At 43.4% G+C, this 19,892-nt stretch overlaps 1 protein-coding gene and 1 long non-coding RNA gene across 2 annotated transcripts in view; one reads left to right on the plus strand and one right to left on the minus strand.

The window, feature by feature from the left end:
* Nucleotides 1-19,892, minus strand: part of ABCA4 (ATP binding cassette subfamily A member 4) — a 99,428-nt gene that overhangs the window by 71,600 nt on the left and 7,936 nt on the right. The window contains exons 3-7 of the mRNA XM_083620528.1: nucleotides 15,341-15,434; nucleotides 13,140-13,281; nucleotides 11,942-12,078; nucleotides 8,419-8,546; nucleotides 1,312-1,509 (exon numbers count right to left, since the gene is read on the minus strand). Coding sequence (XP_083476654.1) covers nucleotides 1,312-1,509; nucleotides 8,419-8,546; nucleotides 11,942-12,078; nucleotides 13,140-13,281; nucleotides 15,341-15,434 — 699 coding nt within the window. The remainder of the gene's footprint in view (nucleotides 1-1,311; nucleotides 1,510-8,418; nucleotides 8,547-11,941; nucleotides 12,079-13,139; nucleotides 13,282-15,340; nucleotides 15,435-19,892) is intronic.
* LOC310765601 overlaps nucleotides 1-19,892 on the plus strand; it is a 131,216-nt gene that overhangs the window by 22,741 nt on the left and 88,583 nt on the right. The gene's annotated exons all lie outside the window — the stretch shown is intronic.

The raw sequence follows: 19,892 nt of genomic DNA on the forward strand, positions 1-19,892 counted from the left end.
GTGTATTTTTCAGCAGGCCATCCCATTCACATATAAAGAAGGGGGAAGCGGAGTGTCTTATGTTAACTGTAATAGGAAGGGAGGCACTGAACCATTCCCCCTTCCGTTCTTTACCTCCCCACAGTCTAATGAGTAAAAATAACCCGCAGACACTGCTGGCATGGAAGTTTGTTAGTGCATTTTTAGTGAGCAGTTTGTTACATGTGTGGCACTCAATTCCCAGCAATCTGAACAAATCACAGCTCCCAGGATCCTTTGGAGGCAGCCATGTGCATTAACAGTATGGGGTGGGTGCCTGCACAACCCCAAGGCTCATCCATACTTCATTTTGTGCCACAAGTTCTAGGTACAGCTCTGGGATTTCTAGGTCCATGTCCAAGCGGATTTATTTATTTATTTATTGTCCCACTGCTTTCCCAGGGAAAACCTAGTATGAGCAAAATTCTGATTTTCAACCACAAATGCTGCTAAACCGCACCTTGACAGCTCATGAGAGCAAGGCATGCTCAAGGATACCGAAGATAAAACTCTGGCAGAATCTCAAGTGTGAAATGAAGGGCAAACAAACAAAAATGTGTCACGGAAAGGGACTAAGTGTAAAAGATGTCATAAATGAATTCAAAATGGCAACAACCTACTATCAAGTCATCTAGAGTTATGCAAAAGTTTAAGCAATTGATAGCAAACCAAGCAGTTCTTATGGAATGGTAGAGTTGGAAGGGACCACAAGGGTCTTCAAGTCCAACCCCCTGCAATGAAGGACTCCTTTCCCCAATGTGGGGTTCAAACCAACTGAGCTATTGATCATCCGCCCTGCAGGAAAATGCTGCAGGATGGCATGCACCTGTTCAGGATGCCAGCCAGTCAGCCATGCCCGCTTCCAAGATAGCCATTCCTTTCCACAGGAATCCTTAACCAGGATCCCATAGGACTCCCAACTACCTGACATTCAGAAGACATCTTAAGGCAGCCCTGTTCAGGGAAGTTTTTAACGTGTGATATTTTACTGTATTTTTGGTTTCTATGGAAGCCGCCCAGAGTGGCTGGGGAGGCCCAGCCAGATGGGCGGGGTATAAATAATAAATTATGATGATGATGATGATGATGATGATGATGGTGCTGGGCCACAGGTATAGCATACCTAAGGTTCCTTTTTCTCAGAGACCAGCAACGTAATGACATCTAATAATTTTACCTCTTCCTCTGGGACAAATACAGCAGCAGCACTACTATCCAAGCAACAAGAATTTTGAAAAAGAAGACAAACGTAACCATATCTAAAAAGATCAGCCTTTGGCAGCCAGTACTCACCAAATGGAAAAGCTTGAAGAAGTCTGTGTTGGCGTACAAAGAGTCCTCGACCTTCTGCAGGTTCTCCTGCGAAAGGGCACACATTGCCTGGTGCACAGCTTGGAAGCCCCCTGGACTGCTGAAGATAATGAAGCGATTCAGCAGGGCCCGGCTACAGGCAATATCTTTCAGAGTCAACTCTGGGACGCCAAAAGCAAACTGTAGGCAAAAGACAAACCATACAAGATTAGAACCCCCCGACCTTGGAGCATGGGAAGTCCGCCAAAAATTTATAATCTGGCACAATATTTGGACTGTTTGATTATCGTATAATTTGTATAATTTGGAATGTTTAATGTGGTCTTATTGGATTGTTATAATAGAAAACAATAAATATTATTATTAAAAAAAAGACAAACCATACGTATTCTTTATCAATGTGGAGAATCGCTGTCAGTTCGCTTCAGTGGACAGCTCAGACCTTTATTTATTTGTGTTTGTTTTCAATACTTATATATTGCCCAACAACAAAAGTTCTCCAGGAGGTTCTGTATTGGGACCTGTGGTGTTGTTTTTTTAAACTTGTCCTTAAACTAGTGCCATTTTTCTAGATAAAAAGTTGCCGGAACTCAGCATGAACACCTCCCTCATTCTCTTAGAATGGCAATGGCGCCCACCTGAGAGGTGCCAGAACTGAGTTCCAGCGAGTTCCGGCTGGGGGGGGGAAGCCCTCCTCTTATGGATTTAGAAGTGAACGGTGAAGTGGCCAGGTTTGCTGACTATACAAAATTGTTCAGGGCCATCAAAACAAAATGAGATTGTGAAGAGCTCCGAAAGAACCTCTTCAAACTGAGCAATTGGGTGGGGAAATGGCAGATGCAATTCAGTGTAAGCATGTGTTGCAAGTTGAGGCAAAAATAAAATAAAATTTCACATATAAGCTCATGGGGTTTGAACTGGCATTGACAGACCAGGAATGAGGCCTTGGGGTTGTAGTGGATAGCTTGATGAGGACCCAGTGTGTGGCAGCAGTGAAAAAGGCAAATTCCATGCCTGGAATCATTAGGAAAAGAACTGAAAATAAAACTGCCAATCTCATGCCATTATACAAATCTGTGGTGTGACCATATTTGGAATACTGTGTGCAGTTTTCGCCACCGCTCACCTCAAAAAGGATATTGCAGTGTTGGAAAGGGCTCAGAATGGCCCTTTGAACAAAATGATTGAGGGGATGCAGCAACTCCCCTATAAAAAAAGGTTGAAATTTTGTAGTTTATAGACAAAAGGCAAGTAGGAGTCGACGTGATAGAATTTATAAAATTCATGGTGTTGAGAAATCAGCTCCACTTCCCAGTGGGGAGGACTTGCGGTGGACCACGTGGCCACCCACTCCCCTCTGGGGGTGGGGGCAGAGTCCCTTATCACCCAGAGGTCCATACTTGTCATAGATCCAGCCGGCCAATCAGCTGGCTGGGGGGCATGGCCGTGACCCATTTAAACCAAGGCTTGAGCCAGATAACTTCCTTCTGGTGCACTTCCTTGATCTCCCGCCCACCCTCCCTCCCTATTTTCAGGTTCTCAACATTGGCCTTACTATGGACCTCGGTTGGTCGCCATTGAGGGGCCTGGTAGGAATTTTTCCACTTGGCAAATTGGCTTGGGACGTTTGGTTTTTGCCTACCTCGTAGCAATCGTCACAACTTTGTAAGGTTTGGTGGTTAGGCACTGGATGATCTTATGATGGGGAGGGGAGGTGGCCATCACCTGCCCCTCTAAGCTAAAGGGTATTCCATTAAAGGAATCTGGGGATGTGGATCTTGTCCGAAGCCCGGGGTGGGGCTAGGGCCATGCCACGACCCCATCGGGAACCCAGGGGGAGCTCGAGTTGGTTTGCGCTGACGGGGCTCCCCCTATTGATGGTTGACCCTTACAGGACTCCCTGCATGACAGGCAGGAGTCAGATATAGTCAAGTCAATTCCAATGCCTAAGCCAATACCGCTCACATTCTGTAACCTATAAAGTTGTGGCCTAAATTTGCCCAATAAAATTAACCTAGTATCTGTGTCCTTGTGTCTCATTCATCAACGAGGGGGTGGCCTCGGGGTCTCAACATGCAAAGTGCATGGGTAACTTTTCATGAAACTGAATGTTTGAATATTCAGGACAGATAAAACAATGTTCTTCTTAATGCAGTGTATAGTTAGACTATGGAACTCACTCACACGGGAGTCAGTAATGGCCATCAACCTAGATGGCTTTAAAAGAGAATTATGCAAATTCATGGAGAAGAGGACTGTCGAAAGCTGCTAGCCATGATGGCTGTGCTCTGCCTCCACAGTTGGGAGTCAGGAATGCTTCTTAATACCAATTGCTATGAACCACAGGAGGGGAGAACATTCTTGTGCTTGAATTCTGCTTGTGGGTTTCCCACAGATATCTGGTTGGCCACTGTGGTAACAGGAGGCTGGAGTAGATGGGCCACTGGCTTTATGCAGCAGGCTCTTCTTATGTAAGTTTACAAGTAAAAATAAAACAAAACCATAAGTACAATATGAAAATAAGCCTAAAACAGAATAAAAAAAGCAGCAGAGGGCTGTGTACACGCACATTAGCTGCAATCCATATCTATCCTGTAGTTTTTTTAGGAAATGCGATGCTTTGATACGTTTACCCCTCCCAAAAAAGCTTTTGAACCAAAAAGAGAAAAAAACAACATAGCTACTATTTAAGCCAATAACGCGCAGGCAGTCTGAGAATGACCTATCTGTCATTAAAGTCTGTACAATGGAACTTAAAGGTACTAAAAATATATTTCAGATTAAGAAGCTTGGGAAAATAAAAGGGTCTGGCACCTGGTCCCCCGCCCAAATGATTACTGCAGCCAGTATAAATTATGTAGAATAGCAAACACTGCAGGATAAATGGTGCATAATAAAATAAATGATGCAAGCATGCATAATTTTCAGTGTCTGTACAGGTCATAGACTATTGCTGCAGAATTTGTATTACTTTTGGCTAAGATTTATTATTATTTTTAATACGTAATTTGGATGAAACCCGAGCAGCTATCTTTCAGATTGCAGGGGGGCGGGCGGAATGCCGCTAACAATTATTGTTTTACTGTTGGTTTTTCGCTATGATGTTTTTGTTTTCTGAAATAATTTGCAGCTGCTGTGATTGTCACAAATACACTTTGTAGAACAGCAGGATAAAAAGCACTGAGATCAATAATAAATAACATCTGTGCTCCCCATGATGGATGGGCCAAGGACATCAGAAAACAACCTTGTGTTAGGACACAGAAATGAAAACAAGATTATACACCGGCTTACTGAAATTAACCACAAGCCCATAAGATGTCCTTTATGTGCAGAAGCTTCATCAAACAGAGGCCCAATTCAGAAAATGTCCCAGAAGAGCAGAGTTAGAAAAATATTACACCTCTCCATATAGTTTTCCTGGTAGTTCTGACTACAGCCAACCTTCCCCCCCCCCACCATTTTTCTTCTGGGAGTCAAAAGCTGCCTGTTATCTGCCCTGCAGCCTCAAAGCAGCAGTTGAGAAATACATTCCAGTAATTTTATCAGCGTGCCATTGTTCACTGAGCACTTTCGAGATGAGGAACAAAATATTTTCTCAGTTAGGTGGCCTCTAGATTAGGTTTAGCTTTCATGAGCAAGTGTGTGTCATTTCCTGCACTCCCAGGGTGCTGTGAGGTCAGCGATTCAGCTGTGCTCAACCCTTTGCAGAAAAAAGAGGTTCAGATGCTCGTAAACAGGCCTTAGTTTGACCAGTATCCTCTTTTCATTCTCCAGAATGGCATTTAAACAGGGGAAGGTGAACAGGATATATGATTAACAGTGGGCAAAGCAGCATCAAAGTATCCCATGGTAATGACATCCGTTCACAAAGCGTAGCTCCAAGAGCAGCTTCTGGTCAACTGGAAACAGGAAGTTGCTTTGCAACTAGAAATATGCACTGTACATTCAGATGCATTTCCAGTTGAACACCGGACAGTCTTAAAAATTGAATTGCAGATGGCATGGCTTTGCTGCTACAGAATGGGGGTGGGGGCGGGAACACAGGACTGAATGACGGCATGCTCCCTCTTACGTGAAAAACACTGCACAAAGAAAGCTAGGCATCAGGAAGAAGGGTTCTAGCCTACCGCACCCCTTGCATACTAATTTTCTATCTTTGGGGATTTTCATGTGAGACTATTGAAACATGCCACCTCCTCACCCCATCTTTAGATTATGCTGCAGTCCGTGAAAATGTTTATTACTCGGATGGCTGACTGCATGTAGATGAGCCCTAAGAATCACAAAGGAGATCTGCAGACCTGGGTCAGCAACCCAAGGGCCACTCTGACAAGGGAATGGGATGTAGGTTAATGTATACTCTGTATTAATGAGGGTTCACACTCATTAGTGTGTACAAGCACACTCTGATAAATTATGATCAAGAACTCCGCTTCACTATTCAGGTGCTGAAATCCGTTTGATTTTTAGCCAAGTAAGCACCCTTACAAGAATACATGATGAGATGGCCAACATGCTATTCTTAGAACTCAGCTGTGGTTTCTTTAGCGGGGTGTTAAGACTGTCTTGCCATTGAACACACTGGTGTCTTGGTATTTTCAACACCCATCAAAAGAAGACCGGTGAGTGCCCAAAGTCACCAACACTGGGCCCTGCAGGATTTGTTATTTGTTAAAATAAAAGAGCAGGAGAGATAGGATTTTATTTCACTGAAACCACTTGTGCTGGTAAAGACTGCTGGCTTTCACATCACATAGAACCTAACTTTTTTTTTCCAGGCTGTCAGGGGTAAAAAAAATAAAATGCTTTCTTCTGTGCAATTCAGAGAGCTGCCAGGGAGCTTCCTACAGCTCCGGTCAGAACCCAATCAGCTGAACAATCCAGCAAATGATCATGCAAGCCACCTACAATTTTCAAAACCCCAAAGGAGTGAAAAGTGAAAAGCAAGCTCATTAATTCTATCTCCTGCTGGCCACAAACAGCCACACACATTTCCCAGATTTGGGCATTGTACAGCAAAAATGAAAAAAGGGGGAAATAAAGAAAAAGGGATTGTGCCCAGACAGCTGGAGTCCTTCCCTCCTTCTCCCTGCACTCTCACACGGTCAGAAAGGCTTTCGTTCCAGAGATCTGATTCAGCCGGCCTCATTCAAAAGTGCAACATTCTTCTCACAGCTCCCAAGCCACAAGGACAGAAGGGGGCAATGGCAGCCTGGACTGAATCACACACAAACTATCTGTGAGGAGGAAATGCTGGGAGATAACCTGGGATTGCAATTTTCCACCAAAGGATTTTTTTTTCTTTTTGGCTGAAGTGCTATTATTTTGGTGAGCATTCAAGACAGGAGATCTGTCATCCGAGGGTCCAGTCTATTCACCTGGAACAATGCCCTGACAATGCCCTTCCACCTCTGCCCTCTCTGACATCAGGAGTGGTGGATTTTCAACATTCCTTCAACATGGGCATTGGGGTCCCATTCACACTTCTATTGAGATAAAGTGATGCATAGACAACCACAGAGGGAGCCCAAGCCAGGTCTAGTCATGGATGAAAATTTCCTTACTGGGCATGTATCCATGACTGAGCATCAGCCTCTTCAGGCCTCAAAAGCAATAAAGGCAACTTCTGGTAATATTTGTGCCGTAGTCATGGATTGCTTTGGAAGAATGGCCAAGTATTATGTCTCATTACCAAGCCAATGGTTAAAGATTTGCTGCAAACCAGGATGTGAAACCAATAGGGTAGTTTAAGGTGGTCATGACTATATTCAAGCTAAGTCTATAGCTTTTAAGTTACTCAGCAGCAGCTGCCATTTGAACTGTAGACTGAGCAGGCATACATGTCACCTGCTGGTCAAAGTCTTTCCCACTGCTAAGAGGTATTTTACTTTGTTTAAATTACAGCACTTATTTCTGCATTTGCATCCACACATATAAATTAGCATGTGCAAATTTTGTACAAGCTTGTACCCTCTCTTGTGGGGGGACACAGTTCCTCTTTTGTGGCAATGCATTTCCTCTTAAGTGATCGCCTAGAAACTATTGTTTAAACAGTGTTTGCAAACCATAGCTTGTGTTCCCTGTGGCTGTGTAAACATCTGCTCTGACCAGCCACATGACTGAGGCATGGCTAAAACATTTTCTCCATCCACTCAGCTTGCATAGTGAAAAGCAAGTCTCCTACACACACTTTTTGGGGGGCGGAGAACAAAAATAGGCAAGATAAGCTAAACTTTATGGGCTTCTACTATACACCTGGGATCTTAACCAGGGTTAAGAGAACAGCAATTGGTTAGCACTAACCATGGTCAAACCTTAGAGTCAACTGATTTATTGGGTTGTCAGATATGGGCTCTTTTATTCTTGAGGCTACACAGTCCTACATATCTTATTAAAAACATTATCCTGCATGCCTTTGGGGGGGGGCTGCCTGAAGCCTATAGGAGAGATGCTGCTCCATGTACCACCTTTTTCCCAGATGACAGGAGTGATGGTCAGGGACTGAGTCTTTTCCATTATGGCATCTGCTCTGTATAATTCACTTCCAACGAAGGCCCACCCAGGGTCCCTATTCCTTCATTTTTGAGGACTGGTGAAGGTGTTTTTACTCCAGAAGGCAATTCATTAATGATCTGTAGGTGTTCTTTGACATTTATAACTTATTCCGCAGTATAGTTGCATAAACCGTTGCTGGCTGTCAGGATCATGGGAGCATAGGAAGGTGTCTTATACAGTCAGACCACTGGCCCACCTAGCGCAGTATTTTCTATCCTGACTAGCAGCAGTGCTAAATGGGTTTCAGGTGAGTGCCCTTTGCAGCCCTACCAGGAGATGCCGAGGATTGAACCTGGAAATTTCTGGATGCAAGGAAGATGCTCAACCACAGAGCTACAGCCCTTCCCTTCAGAGCTTTTGTTTCTAGTTTTTTCATTCAAGGTGGCTGGTTTTTAAGCAAGTTTAATTGCTTTTAAAATTGTGTTATTTTATTGCCTATGCATTGCCTTAGAACCTATGGGTACTGACAGCAGAAAAATACTGTAAGAATATTTACATGAGTGCGTTTGCTGCAATATTTACAAGACTCACCTGTTCAGGTCTGACTTGAGCATTCATCAGGTGGTGAACCACCATGTCAGGAAGACGTGCATCTTCACGCAGAAACTTAGTTAGGTTCTCCCCATTTTTCAGGATGTCCTGGATTCGTATGCCTCTTCCTGGGTGAAGAAGACAAAAAGGACAAGAGGCCTATTAAGAGTTGGTGCACCATAGTGGCTTTAAGAAAGCCAGTACAGTGGTTGAGCTTGAGCTAGAACCACAAATCCATTCCATGGCTTTAAGGAAACCACTGTTTCTGACTCTTGGGTGCGCACCCAACTCCACTGGCCTACCTCACAAGATTGTGGTTAAAAATTGTGAGATAATGCATGCCAAGGGCTTTGAAGGCTGCGTAGACACTATACCTTTAAAGCACATTCAAAGCACACCCTCAAAGAATTCTGGGAATGGGAGTTTGTTAAGGGTTGCTGGGAATTGTAACTCTGGGAAGGGTAAAACTACAGTGCCCAGAATTCTTTGAGGGGAAAATGTGCTTTAAGGGCAAGGGGTTTTTTCAGCAGGAACTTGGAGGACACTGAGTCCCTTACCTTTTAAAAATTAATTAATTTTATGTTTGGGGCGGGGGCTGGAATGGATATACACCAGGCATAGGCAAACTCGGCCCTCCAAATGTTTTGGGACTACAACTCCCATCATCCTTAGCTAACAGGACCAGTGGTCAGGGATAATGGGAGTTGTAGTCCCAAAACATCTGGAGGGCCGAGTTTGCCTGTGCCTGATATGCACCCAATGCCTGAGCCAAAAAAATCTGTAATCAATAAAGTTGTGCCCTTTTCTAATCAAATCATTGTCTGCTTGAGGTTATTAATCACATCTTACATTTAGACACTGCCTGTGTGTGTGTGTGTGTGTGTGTGTGTGTGTTTGTGTGTCTGTGTGTGTATGGCACTGCGACTGGGCCTGCAACCAACCAATAAACAAACAAACAAACAACTTTCATGGTGAGTTCCCCCACCTTTCTCCCCCAGAAAATATTGCCTATTACAATATTATTTAAAGAAGTTACAACATAGAAGTTACAACTGAGGAGTCGAGACATACATAGAACAAAAGTAATCGAGATAGAGAGATTAATTTCCCAGAGCTGTTGCTCTATTCCTCTGCCTGCATTACACATCAGCTTTGTCTAAAAACACTAGTACTCGAACTAGTGGGGTTGGGTCCCCTTGGGAGAAAGTGGGACACCCGAAAGGGGAGATAAGATGCTGAAACAGGCTTTCTTCTCCCCATCAGCCAAGGTGTGGGTGAATCATGCCCTCTAGCAGAGGATCAACACTGAATCATGTGGGGCTGACAGCTCCCTCAATTGCCCCATCATTCTCAGCCAAATTTAGAAGAAACGTCCGCTTTGTTCCAACGGTGCTTCCTGATATGCCGTTTTAGGAAGCGCCAGAAACGTTTTGCTCTATTCCGCTGCCTAATGCCAATGCAGGCCCTATCCACATCGAAATCGCTGCACAGCAGGAACCATGTGAGAATTGCTCCACACTCGTACTAGGCAGTGCTGGATAGGGAGAGAGGCAGGAGGTAGAATAAGTTTGAAATGGAGGGCAGGGGGTGAACTTAAGAAGTTTGGGAAATACTGGCCTAAAAGAAGTGCATTCATTTAAAAACAAACAGCGTTTAAGACTCTTTATTTTATTTTTAAAAAGGTGCCTGAATGTGAAATGACAGTTGTACTGCACATTACACAAGAGACTTGGCATTTGGACCACGCTTGTTTATTTTTCTGAATGTTGAATGGGGTTGGCGTGCTCATAAAATGCAGACCTGGGATTTCAAAGAATGGAAGAAAGTTCAAAAAAAAGGCCTGGAGTGTGGCCCTGGAACTGTGAGCTTCAAAGCTCTTGAGTGTTTTGTAGTTTGGTGTGTGTGTGTGTGTGTGTGTGTGTGTGTGTGTGTGTGTGTGTGTGTGTTTTCAGTCACTTACTCAAGGAGAAATGGTTTTGTAATCTCTTTCTTCAGTTCACCTCCCAAAGACCTGCTTCCTTGTAGGGAGTCCCGAATTCCTCCAATTAGTTTCTCATGACCAGGGCTGGATTAATCATTATGCTAAGTAAACTACAGAGTAGACTTCTCCCAATCAAGCAGGAGAACCTGCTGTGGCCTAATTTTTTGGAGCTTTCCTAGGAGCCTACTCCTTGCAATTCTTCAAAAACCTGCAAAAAAAGGCTCAGAATATCTGCATCTGCTCTCTCAGCAGAGTGGACAGAGGTAAGCAGCCAAAATCTCTGACAGAACTGAAAGATTAGTAAGAATCTGTTTTCACATTCATTTTCACCATTGATCATAAGCCTGCAAGCGGGTCAACAACCTCTTTAACAAGAAAAGCATGTCCTTAGGGAACAGTTGACCAGACATGGACTTTGTGCTGGTGCTCAACCAACTCATGAAGGCCTATGCAATTTGTGACCCACCAAGCAGAATGCAGCTCACCAGCTTTACCTACCCAGGGGCGAAACTAGACTTTATTTCACCTGGGTCAAAGACCCAGATTGGCGCTCTCTGCATGCACATTTGCTTCTCTCTCTCTCTCTCTCTCTCTCTCTCTCTCTCTCTCTCTCTCTCTCTCTCTCTCTCACACACACACACACACACATATACACAGGCTGGGAGCCTCAGTGGTTCCCCTCTGGAGGCTTCACCCAGGGCAAAAATACCCAGCTAGCTCCCCACCTTCCGGTAGCTACGACACTGAACCACCTACCCTTTTTCTGCAGTCCCTGCAGGCAGCATAAAGTGCTCTTTGGCTTGATGAGTTACAATGGGGTCTCCTGTAACCTGTATTGTGACAGCATGATGTAGAGTTGTCTGGATTTGATGTGTCACTGACCCCAAAAATCTAACTTGTGGATGAAGGCTGCAATCATGGGCAACGGGAATGGGGAGCCTGCAGCCCTCCAGACTCAACCCCAGCCAGCATAGTCAAAGTCAGATATCATGGGAGTTGTAGTTCTACCACAGCTGGAGAGCTTCAATTTCCCCATCCCTGCTACATACACACACACCAACCAACCTAAGCCCAATAGCCGTGTATAGAATTGAACCGAAAAGAAATTACTGTGTCCATTGACCAAATGAGTGAATGGATTACTGCTGTATTTGCACAAGCTGTTGGCACAGATGAAGGGAAGTGGAAGGGTCTCAGGTTAAGAGCACAAAGGGCCAGGAAGTGTAGGAAGTGTGGCTCAAGAACACCAGGGAGGACCAGACTTTCACCACTGACCAAGAGGCAAAGTCAAGCCCAAGTGAGAATCTGAGCCCATGTGAATTGTGGAAGCTGGGAGCTGAGACAGGCAGGTGGATATGATAGCAGATGGGAAGGGAAGCAGCAGAGACCAGAGGCACCTGGAGTGAGGGACTGGGAGTCTCATTGCTGTGTCACTGGCAAAAACTGCAGGTTAATCAAGTTGAAAATGTGTGACCGCTGCTTATCTTCTGAGCAAGGAAATAATTAACAGCTTTTCTCCAAATGACAGAGAACTATTATTACCTGCAATCCTTTCGGGATTTGTCCTCATTGTTTCCATAAACTGGGTCATGGAGCGTAGTTCTTCCCAGAGTTGGCCCAGTTCTGTTGCGTGTGCATTCAGCAAAAGTTCTTGAGCATCTTTGTACACTCTTGCTAAACTGAAGGAGGTAGAGGAGCAGGAGGAGGAGAAAGACTGCTTAGCGTGGATTGCTGCATTTCCCAAAGGAGGTCCATATCATGGTGGCAGGCAGCATTGCTGGGCACATGTGTGGAGAAAGTAATCACAGCAGCCAGTTGTCTTTCCCATCAGACTGGAGTCCTCCAACCTGCGGGTGAGCTATGCTACGCCTTTCTACTTATGCCCACCAACAGGGCTATGGAAAAAATATGACATATAACCCTGAGGACAAGATAGTACCCCCTCCTTACATTTACAAGCAGGGTGACTGGACAAGCAGTTGACTCTTAACTTCAACCCTGGTGATGGGGCTGTGTCCTTCACCTGACCCCATTACCATGATGGTCCCATCCACACCATAAAATCAAAAGAGATTAAAACCACATTCTCCACCAACCCCAAAGAATCCTGAGGACAGAGCTACAGTCTCAACACCCTTAACAAACTACAGTTCCCAGGATCCTTTAGGGGGAGGCCATGTGATTTAAATGTATGCTGTGTACGCAGTGATACATATATTTATAACCTGCCCTTCGTCTAAATCACAGAGTAGGCAGCAACAATATTTAAAGTCACCGATAAAAAACAATAAGAGAACTAAGCCTGTGTCACATGAGTTCTACCTAGCCTCCTATTTACCAGTTTTTTCACAACACAAAATTGGATCACACTTTGTGAGCTCATCGGGGGCTGTTTTTCATGCAGTCATATATCAGAGGCAACGTTAGGGAGCACAGAAACACAGGAAGGTGCCTTATACAAAATCAAAGCATCGGCACATCTAGCCAAGCACTGTCCACACTGCCTGACTGTGGTTCTCCAGGTTTTTAGACAGGGGACATTCTCTGTCTAATTTTGGGGTTCATAGTTAATTGGTCTATTCCCCTGGAGATGCTGAAGACTGAACTGCCAGGAACTTTCTGCAAACGCCCTACCACTGAGTTACGGCCCTCAGCTACAATTTCACAGTAGAACATGGAAGCCTGTAACATGGGCAGATTTCTCCCCCTCCCCAAGATGCAAGAGACGCTGTCAGCTTACATAGAATTATTGTAGTTTGATACGACACCTGGAGACTCTCCACGGGTTGGGCTTTTGAAGCAAGGATTGTTCATATTACAGAAGATGCCCTGTAGCCATGGCAGAGTTCCTGCAGAGGGCATCGCCTTGTTTGGGAAGTGACCTTGATATGAGAAAACAGGAAGAAATAAACATAGCTCAAACTGCTTACATAGATACTAACCAACTGAGCTATTCGGTGGCATATTAGATTAAGGCACATCAGTTTTCTTAAAAGGTTAATTGGAAGAGCACAACCTTCCCCAACATGGCCCCTCCAGATGTTTTGGACCAGGCATAGGCAAACTCGGCCCTCCAGTTGATTTTGGGACTACAACTACCATCATCCTTGACCACTGGTCCTGTTAGCTAGGGATGATGGGAGTTGTAGTCCCAAAACATCTGGAGGGCCGAGTTTGCCTATGCCTGTTTTGGACAATTCCCATTGACTCAGCTGTGTTAACTGGGGCTGATGGGAGTTGTAGTCCAACACTTCTGGAAGGCACCAAGTTGGGAAAGGCTGACCTAGCATTTTTTTATTTATGCATTTTTTTATTTAATATATACCCTGCCCCTCCTCTCAAAGGAGCTCATTCTGTGATGAACACCACCACTTAATTCCTGCACATGATAAGCTAGCATGCCAGAGCTGTTATGTGCTGTCTCTATAAGCTTGGTGTCTATTTATTTTTGAAGGAGGGGATTTTTCAAAATATGGAGTTCCACACTTGCACTCTGAAGCAGGACAGATCAGGCACCATTCCGCGGCGTGCTTTTCCTACACATATGAATTTATTTTAACTCCAACTTCAATAAAATTATAATGAGTGCCCCTTTCATTTCAGCAGGAGCATAGTAAAGTCTATGCTGTATGGTTCTTAGAGGCAAAATGGATTTTGGTGGAAGGGGAAATATTCCAGTGTTTTTCTACATTGTGTTTGGTTGCAAAAGTTCAGATTTATATTCTCTTAAGTCTGAATATTTTTCCTTACCATATGAATTCTGTTTGATTTAGGAACTTTGGGGTGGGGGGAGGCATAAAATTTGGTAAGTTGGCATTTAACATTGCTACCTTAACAGCAAGGCAAGATTTAAGTTACTAAAAAGTATTCTGCCAAGTGAAATTTGAAAACATTTCAAACACATACTGTAGGTGCAAGCTAGAAATGTGTGCAAAACTTTGTTTCAGCTCCAGTGGTTTGGAAAATATTAGCTTTTGAAGTGACTAAAGATACAGACAACACAAATAAGAAGAATACAATGCTTAGGGGGAAGAGTGCTTTCTCTAGAATAGGGAAGTTTTTAATATCTAATGTTTTACTGTATCTTTAATATTTTGTTGGAAGTCGCCCAGAGTGGCTGGGGAAACCCAGCTAGGTGGGCAGGGTATAAATAATAAATTATTATTATGGTTCACTTCCACAAATAGTACATGGTTAAAAAATCAGATTGACATCTCCTTCCCTTTAATAACAAACCAGACTGCATTCTGACCATGGTCAAAGACAATAGGCTGGTTAGTGAGCTCAGCTGGCATGTACTTTGTGCCAATTATGTGGAAGGGAACTCTTTCAAGCGCAAAGAGATGCAGTGATGAGGGTAAAACCACAACAGTAGATTAAACGGGCAGAAAGGGACAAGCGTAGGAGTCAAGGGCAAGATGATTCATCCACATTAATCCTCTAGACCTAGTGTACTGGTGCAATATTATGGGAGCTCTAGCAAAGTATGTAATTACTTCCATCAGCAAAGCTCAAAAACATTATATCATGCCCATTGTACCTTTCTAGTAAACATTTGCTATCAAGGCCCAAGCTACAGGCCATGGGAAGATTGATAGGCTCCATCAACCTCTTTTTCCAAAGTAACAGATAGGTGATGGTAGGGAATCAGAGCAGGCACGGGGCAAATCAAATGCCATCCTAATGATGCCACCTAACATGTTCTTTCAACATGCATAGTGCTGGGGAGCTCCAGGTTGGTGGCACTCAACCCTTACCCCACAACATGCAGGACTGGCTCAAGATAAACGTTGCTGTATCTGCTTCCTTGCTTACCAGCAGGTAAAAGAAGACCTAACTTGTTAGCATGTAACAGAAACCTAGGCTGCTTTGATTTATTCAAAGCCTAAGCAAGGAGCGTTGCATGCCAAAAGTTGTTTCCATTACCGATGATGCTCTTACATTCATGTTGGTGATAGAGTGGGTTGGCGCTCCTCAGCCAGACAAGGATAAGAAACAAGGACATAGGCCACACAAGTTCAACCAGAAGACGAAGCTGAAAAAAAGTTGGATGAGTTAATGATGTAATCTGAAGACATTGTGACTTTCACCAATCACAGAAGTGTCTGATAAAACATGACTCTGCCATCCCAGTATACAACAAAGTATTAATATGTGGCTGCTTGCAGCTCCTTGGCTCCTCCCTGGGTCTTTTTGCTGGTACACTGAGCTAAGTTAAGCCAAGGTTTGGGCTTAGCATGTTGTCTGAACGCAGACTCGTGGATAAGCTCTCTTTGTAGACTAACCATAAGCTGTAACCAAGGTTTGTTTTTGGTTATAGCTTATATTTATTGTGGAGAGAGCTTAACCACAAACCAGGGTTTAGATGACATGCCAAACCTGGCTCAGATCAGCATGGTGCAACAGCAAAAAGGTCTGGGAAAGAACAAAGCAGCTGCAAGATCCACTCTGGAAGACTGTACACTTCCACTAAGCAATGGTTTGGCTTAGCTTGATGGGAGAACAAAGTCTATGAGACAGCTGGAAAGGCTGTTCAATAGCTCAGTCTTGAGTGACAGACCAACCCATGACACTGGAGGCTACTCTATTAGGACAGATGGGACAATGCTCCATGAAACTCAGTCTTGATTCCTTCAAGCCCATCTGCCTTCTTACATACAACCAGTGCCTCTCCTTTGTCTTGGTTTTGCCATTGTAGATGTCAAAAGGAAGGAGGATGGGGACAAAAGGTAGAATGGCTTGGCCATGCCTGTCACGAGCTCTGGCTCCACTTCTCACTGGCTCTGGCTCAACCTACTGTTGGACTGCCTTCTGCCCCATCAATAAGCAACATTAACCCATGGTGTACACCTAAAATATAAAACATGAACGGGAGAAACTGGCTGCTGAAAACATGTATATCTCTACAGGGTCACTCATCAGAAAGCCATACTTGAGTGCACTCCTTGTTTAGAGCATGCCTAGCACTAAACCTGTGTTTGTCACTGTATAATGCACAAGATGGCCCTCAATACATCATCACAAAAAAGCAGAAATGGCTTTGAAAAGGATTTTAGTTTAGAGCATCCGCTTTGCATGCAGGTTTCAGGTTCAATCCTTGTCATCTTTAGATAAACTAAACAAACTTGTAGTTTGAAACATTGGAAAGCTACTGACAGTGATTTGACTATAGGTATTATTGGTATATGTTTCCTAGCTTCCAACTGTAATATAAAGATGAGAATTGTGCCTGCATTTGAAAACTTAGTGTGGAATTTACTATTTTCAATTGCTCATACGCAAACTGCATATTACTTAAAATGTGTAGCTACTGCCACCCTACCCTTCTGCTCCGAGTCACTAGGTAATAGATAGTTAAAACAGATGAACGATTTGTCATCCTCATGGTTATGGTTTTCCCAGCCCATCTCTACATCCCTGGTTACTGCCTGTGGAGGGTGTGTGCAATGACTTCACACCACTGTTAAATTACTGGAGGACATGATCTTAAGGAAGCGATACTCTTCCCCATGTATATTAAATGAACAGAGCAAGCCTTATGACACACCGGAAAAGGAAGTGCTCTGCATTCCAAGCACTAGCTTGTCAAAGTACAGATATCTTTCTCACCAGCTTTATATATGTTGAGTTAAGCAAGTTCAGTTCTGTATACAAATATTATCTTTGCTCAAAAGTTGATAAGGATGCAGGTGTATAAGCTTTTAGAGCTATGCTGGCCTTACATAATCATTTCACCCCCTCATTCTTGAATATTAAAAAGGTTATTATATTAACACTAGTCCATTAAGGGTTAGAAAACAAATGAATATTCCACAAAAATAAAATAGTTCAGTGTCTGTCTTTGAGTAAAACTAGACATGACACTGACTGTGTGAATGCAACTGGATCTCACTACAGTTATTTTTGCTCCAGTCAACTCCTGGTTAGACTACTGAAATCTGCTCTACGTGGGATTGCTCTTGAGGTATCCAGAAACTGCAAAATGCTGCCACAAGGTTCTTAACTGGAATAAGGAATTCAGAACATAGTATGCCCATTTTTTGTCTGATCTATGTTGGTTGCCAACATGGTTTGTTTATGGTGATGGCTTTAACCTTTCAAACCCTAATTGACCTGGATATCTTACGGAGCACCTTATGTTCATCCCCACATCTAGCCTTGCTCCAGATCTGTCTACCATCTGACCATAGCTGTCAACTTTTCCCTTTTCTTGCAAGGAATCCTATTCAGAATAAGGGAATTTCCCTTAAAAAAAGGAAAACGTTGACAGCTATGCACCTGACCTATGTGGAAAGCTGTCACAAGGATCAGGGCCTTCTCTGGTGGCATCCATCTTGTCAAATGGCATTCCAGGCGAGAGTCACCAACCCCTGACGCTGAATGATTTTAAGTGTCTGTTTAAGATCTATTTCTAAAAGAAAGCTTTTAGCTGACTATTTATTTTGTCTTATTGAGGCTGTCCCTTGCCGACATTTTTATTGCTGTTTTACGAGCTTTTGGTCTTGCTGTTTGTGGAATTTTTGTAGAATTGGGTCAAGTGCTGTTTCATCAAGACTTCTCCAATGTGACATTGGTGTGCTTTTGCTTTATACATTGTTGAGTTGAATAGGATCCAAAATGCAGCAATCTGACTGGTCCTAGAACAATAGGATTCAGAATGCAGCAGTCTGATTGGTCCTAAAACAAGAGGATTCAGAATGCAGCAGCCCGATTGGTCCTAGAACAATAGGATCCAGAATGCAGCAGTCTGATTGGTCCACAGGAGCCACCCAACCCAGCTCCAAGTGGAAGGGAATCCGCAACCTGATTGGCCTACAGGAGAATCCCGGAATTAGCCAATCACGTGGGGCCCATTGTGTAAATAATGTACATAAAGCAGACAGTCTGGGGGAACTTCCATTCCTCCTCATCATTAATAAAGAGCATGAAATCCACTCTCGACTCCGAGTATATTTCATACATCATTATGTATTCTATTATTTTAAGCAGCAAGGTAAAAAAAAAATGCTCACATTATTTCTTAAATTAAAAGAAGCTATAAAGTAGTTTGAGGGAATTAATACACAAAGCTGCCACGACATTTGGCAAAACATATTCAGATCTTTGCCTCCCCACCGACACATAAATGATAATTACTCATCCTGAGGTTATCTTGCTACACTGAATACCCACTAATTACCATCCTATGCGTTCCTTAACCACAACACTGAAAAGTTAGACCAGGCCTTGACACACAAACCAGTGCACAATAAGGTTACAATGCCACTGATATGCTGCCATACATGGGTGGTGGGGTGAGCTGTCCTAGAATTATGGCCACCTGTCCACATTACTAGAGAGCAAATCTGGGATCTTCTGGATGCAAAGTAAACTCCACCACTGAGCTATGGCCCTTTTGCTGTGGATGGAAATCTGGTGGGTTGACCTAAGGTCTAGGATGCAGCCTCATCCAAGGCATTCTTACGCAGAAGTATCTCCTACGTAGGTTTAAATCCTATGCATACTTACATGTTCAGCCCAATAGAATTTAGTAGCAATTATTTCCAAGTGTCCATCATATCAATAGCATAAGTATGCATTAGGGTTCTCTTCAATTCAAAACACACTTATTAAGGAGTAGGTCCCATTTAAGAATGTGGGACTTACTCATTAGCTATCATGGCAAAAGATTGTGCTGTTAGCCACTGTTTTAAGAACTAGTCAATGCCTGCTGTCATGCTCAACAATCCCTGCCGCCTTCTTCATTATTATTATCATTATTATTATTATTATTATTATTACTTTACTTCAAACTATGATGAGATGGGCCCATCAAGTCTCACACATAAATCAGATTTTTTATTTTTTTAAATTGCAGCAATGTTTGCCCGAGGCTTTCTAATCTCCTCCACTCCACCCACTGGAAATGCCTCAGCAAGTGTTTTGAGTTTGGGGGCTTTGAATGAAAGGACCCAGATGTTCTAACTGGAGACAGAAATCCTTCTTCCCGATGCCTCAGGATGAAAAAAACAAAAGAGCAGTGTTTCAAATTGCCCCATTCAGAATCACTTCCTCTTCGCTGTGTTTCTCACGTACAGTAATTGGAATGCCCTCATATAATATAAACCTTGGAGGCTCTGGCGCTGTGAAAGGTGCTCTGAGCTTTCCCGCCTGATTCAGCAAAATGCCAGAACCCAGTGACTTTTCTGGATCGGATCCAGTATCTTAAAACATCTCAAGACACACAAAAAAGGTCATCTTGATGAAAAAATAAGGTCAAGGCCAGGAATTTGAAATGTTCTTTTGGAAGAGGGGAAAGGAGGGAGGTTAACAGCTTGAGGCTTCTTAGAAATGCTGCTTGTCAATGCTTTCCACACTGTATCACCAGGAAGCATGATCAGAAATACTGAGCAGTCTTTACAAAAAAGAAAAGAAAAGAAAGATGGCTCCCTTCCTTCTCCACTTTTCAAGTTTCAACTTTGTTTTATGTGTATGTGTGTGTGTGTTCGTCCGT

Source organism: Podarcis filfolensis, assembly GCF_964270895.1.
Source record: "Podarcis filfolensis genome assembly, chromosome: 6".
Classification (NCBI taxonomy): domain Eukaryota; kingdom Metazoa; phylum Chordata; class Lepidosauria; order Squamata; family Lacertidae; genus Podarcis; species Podarcis filfolensis.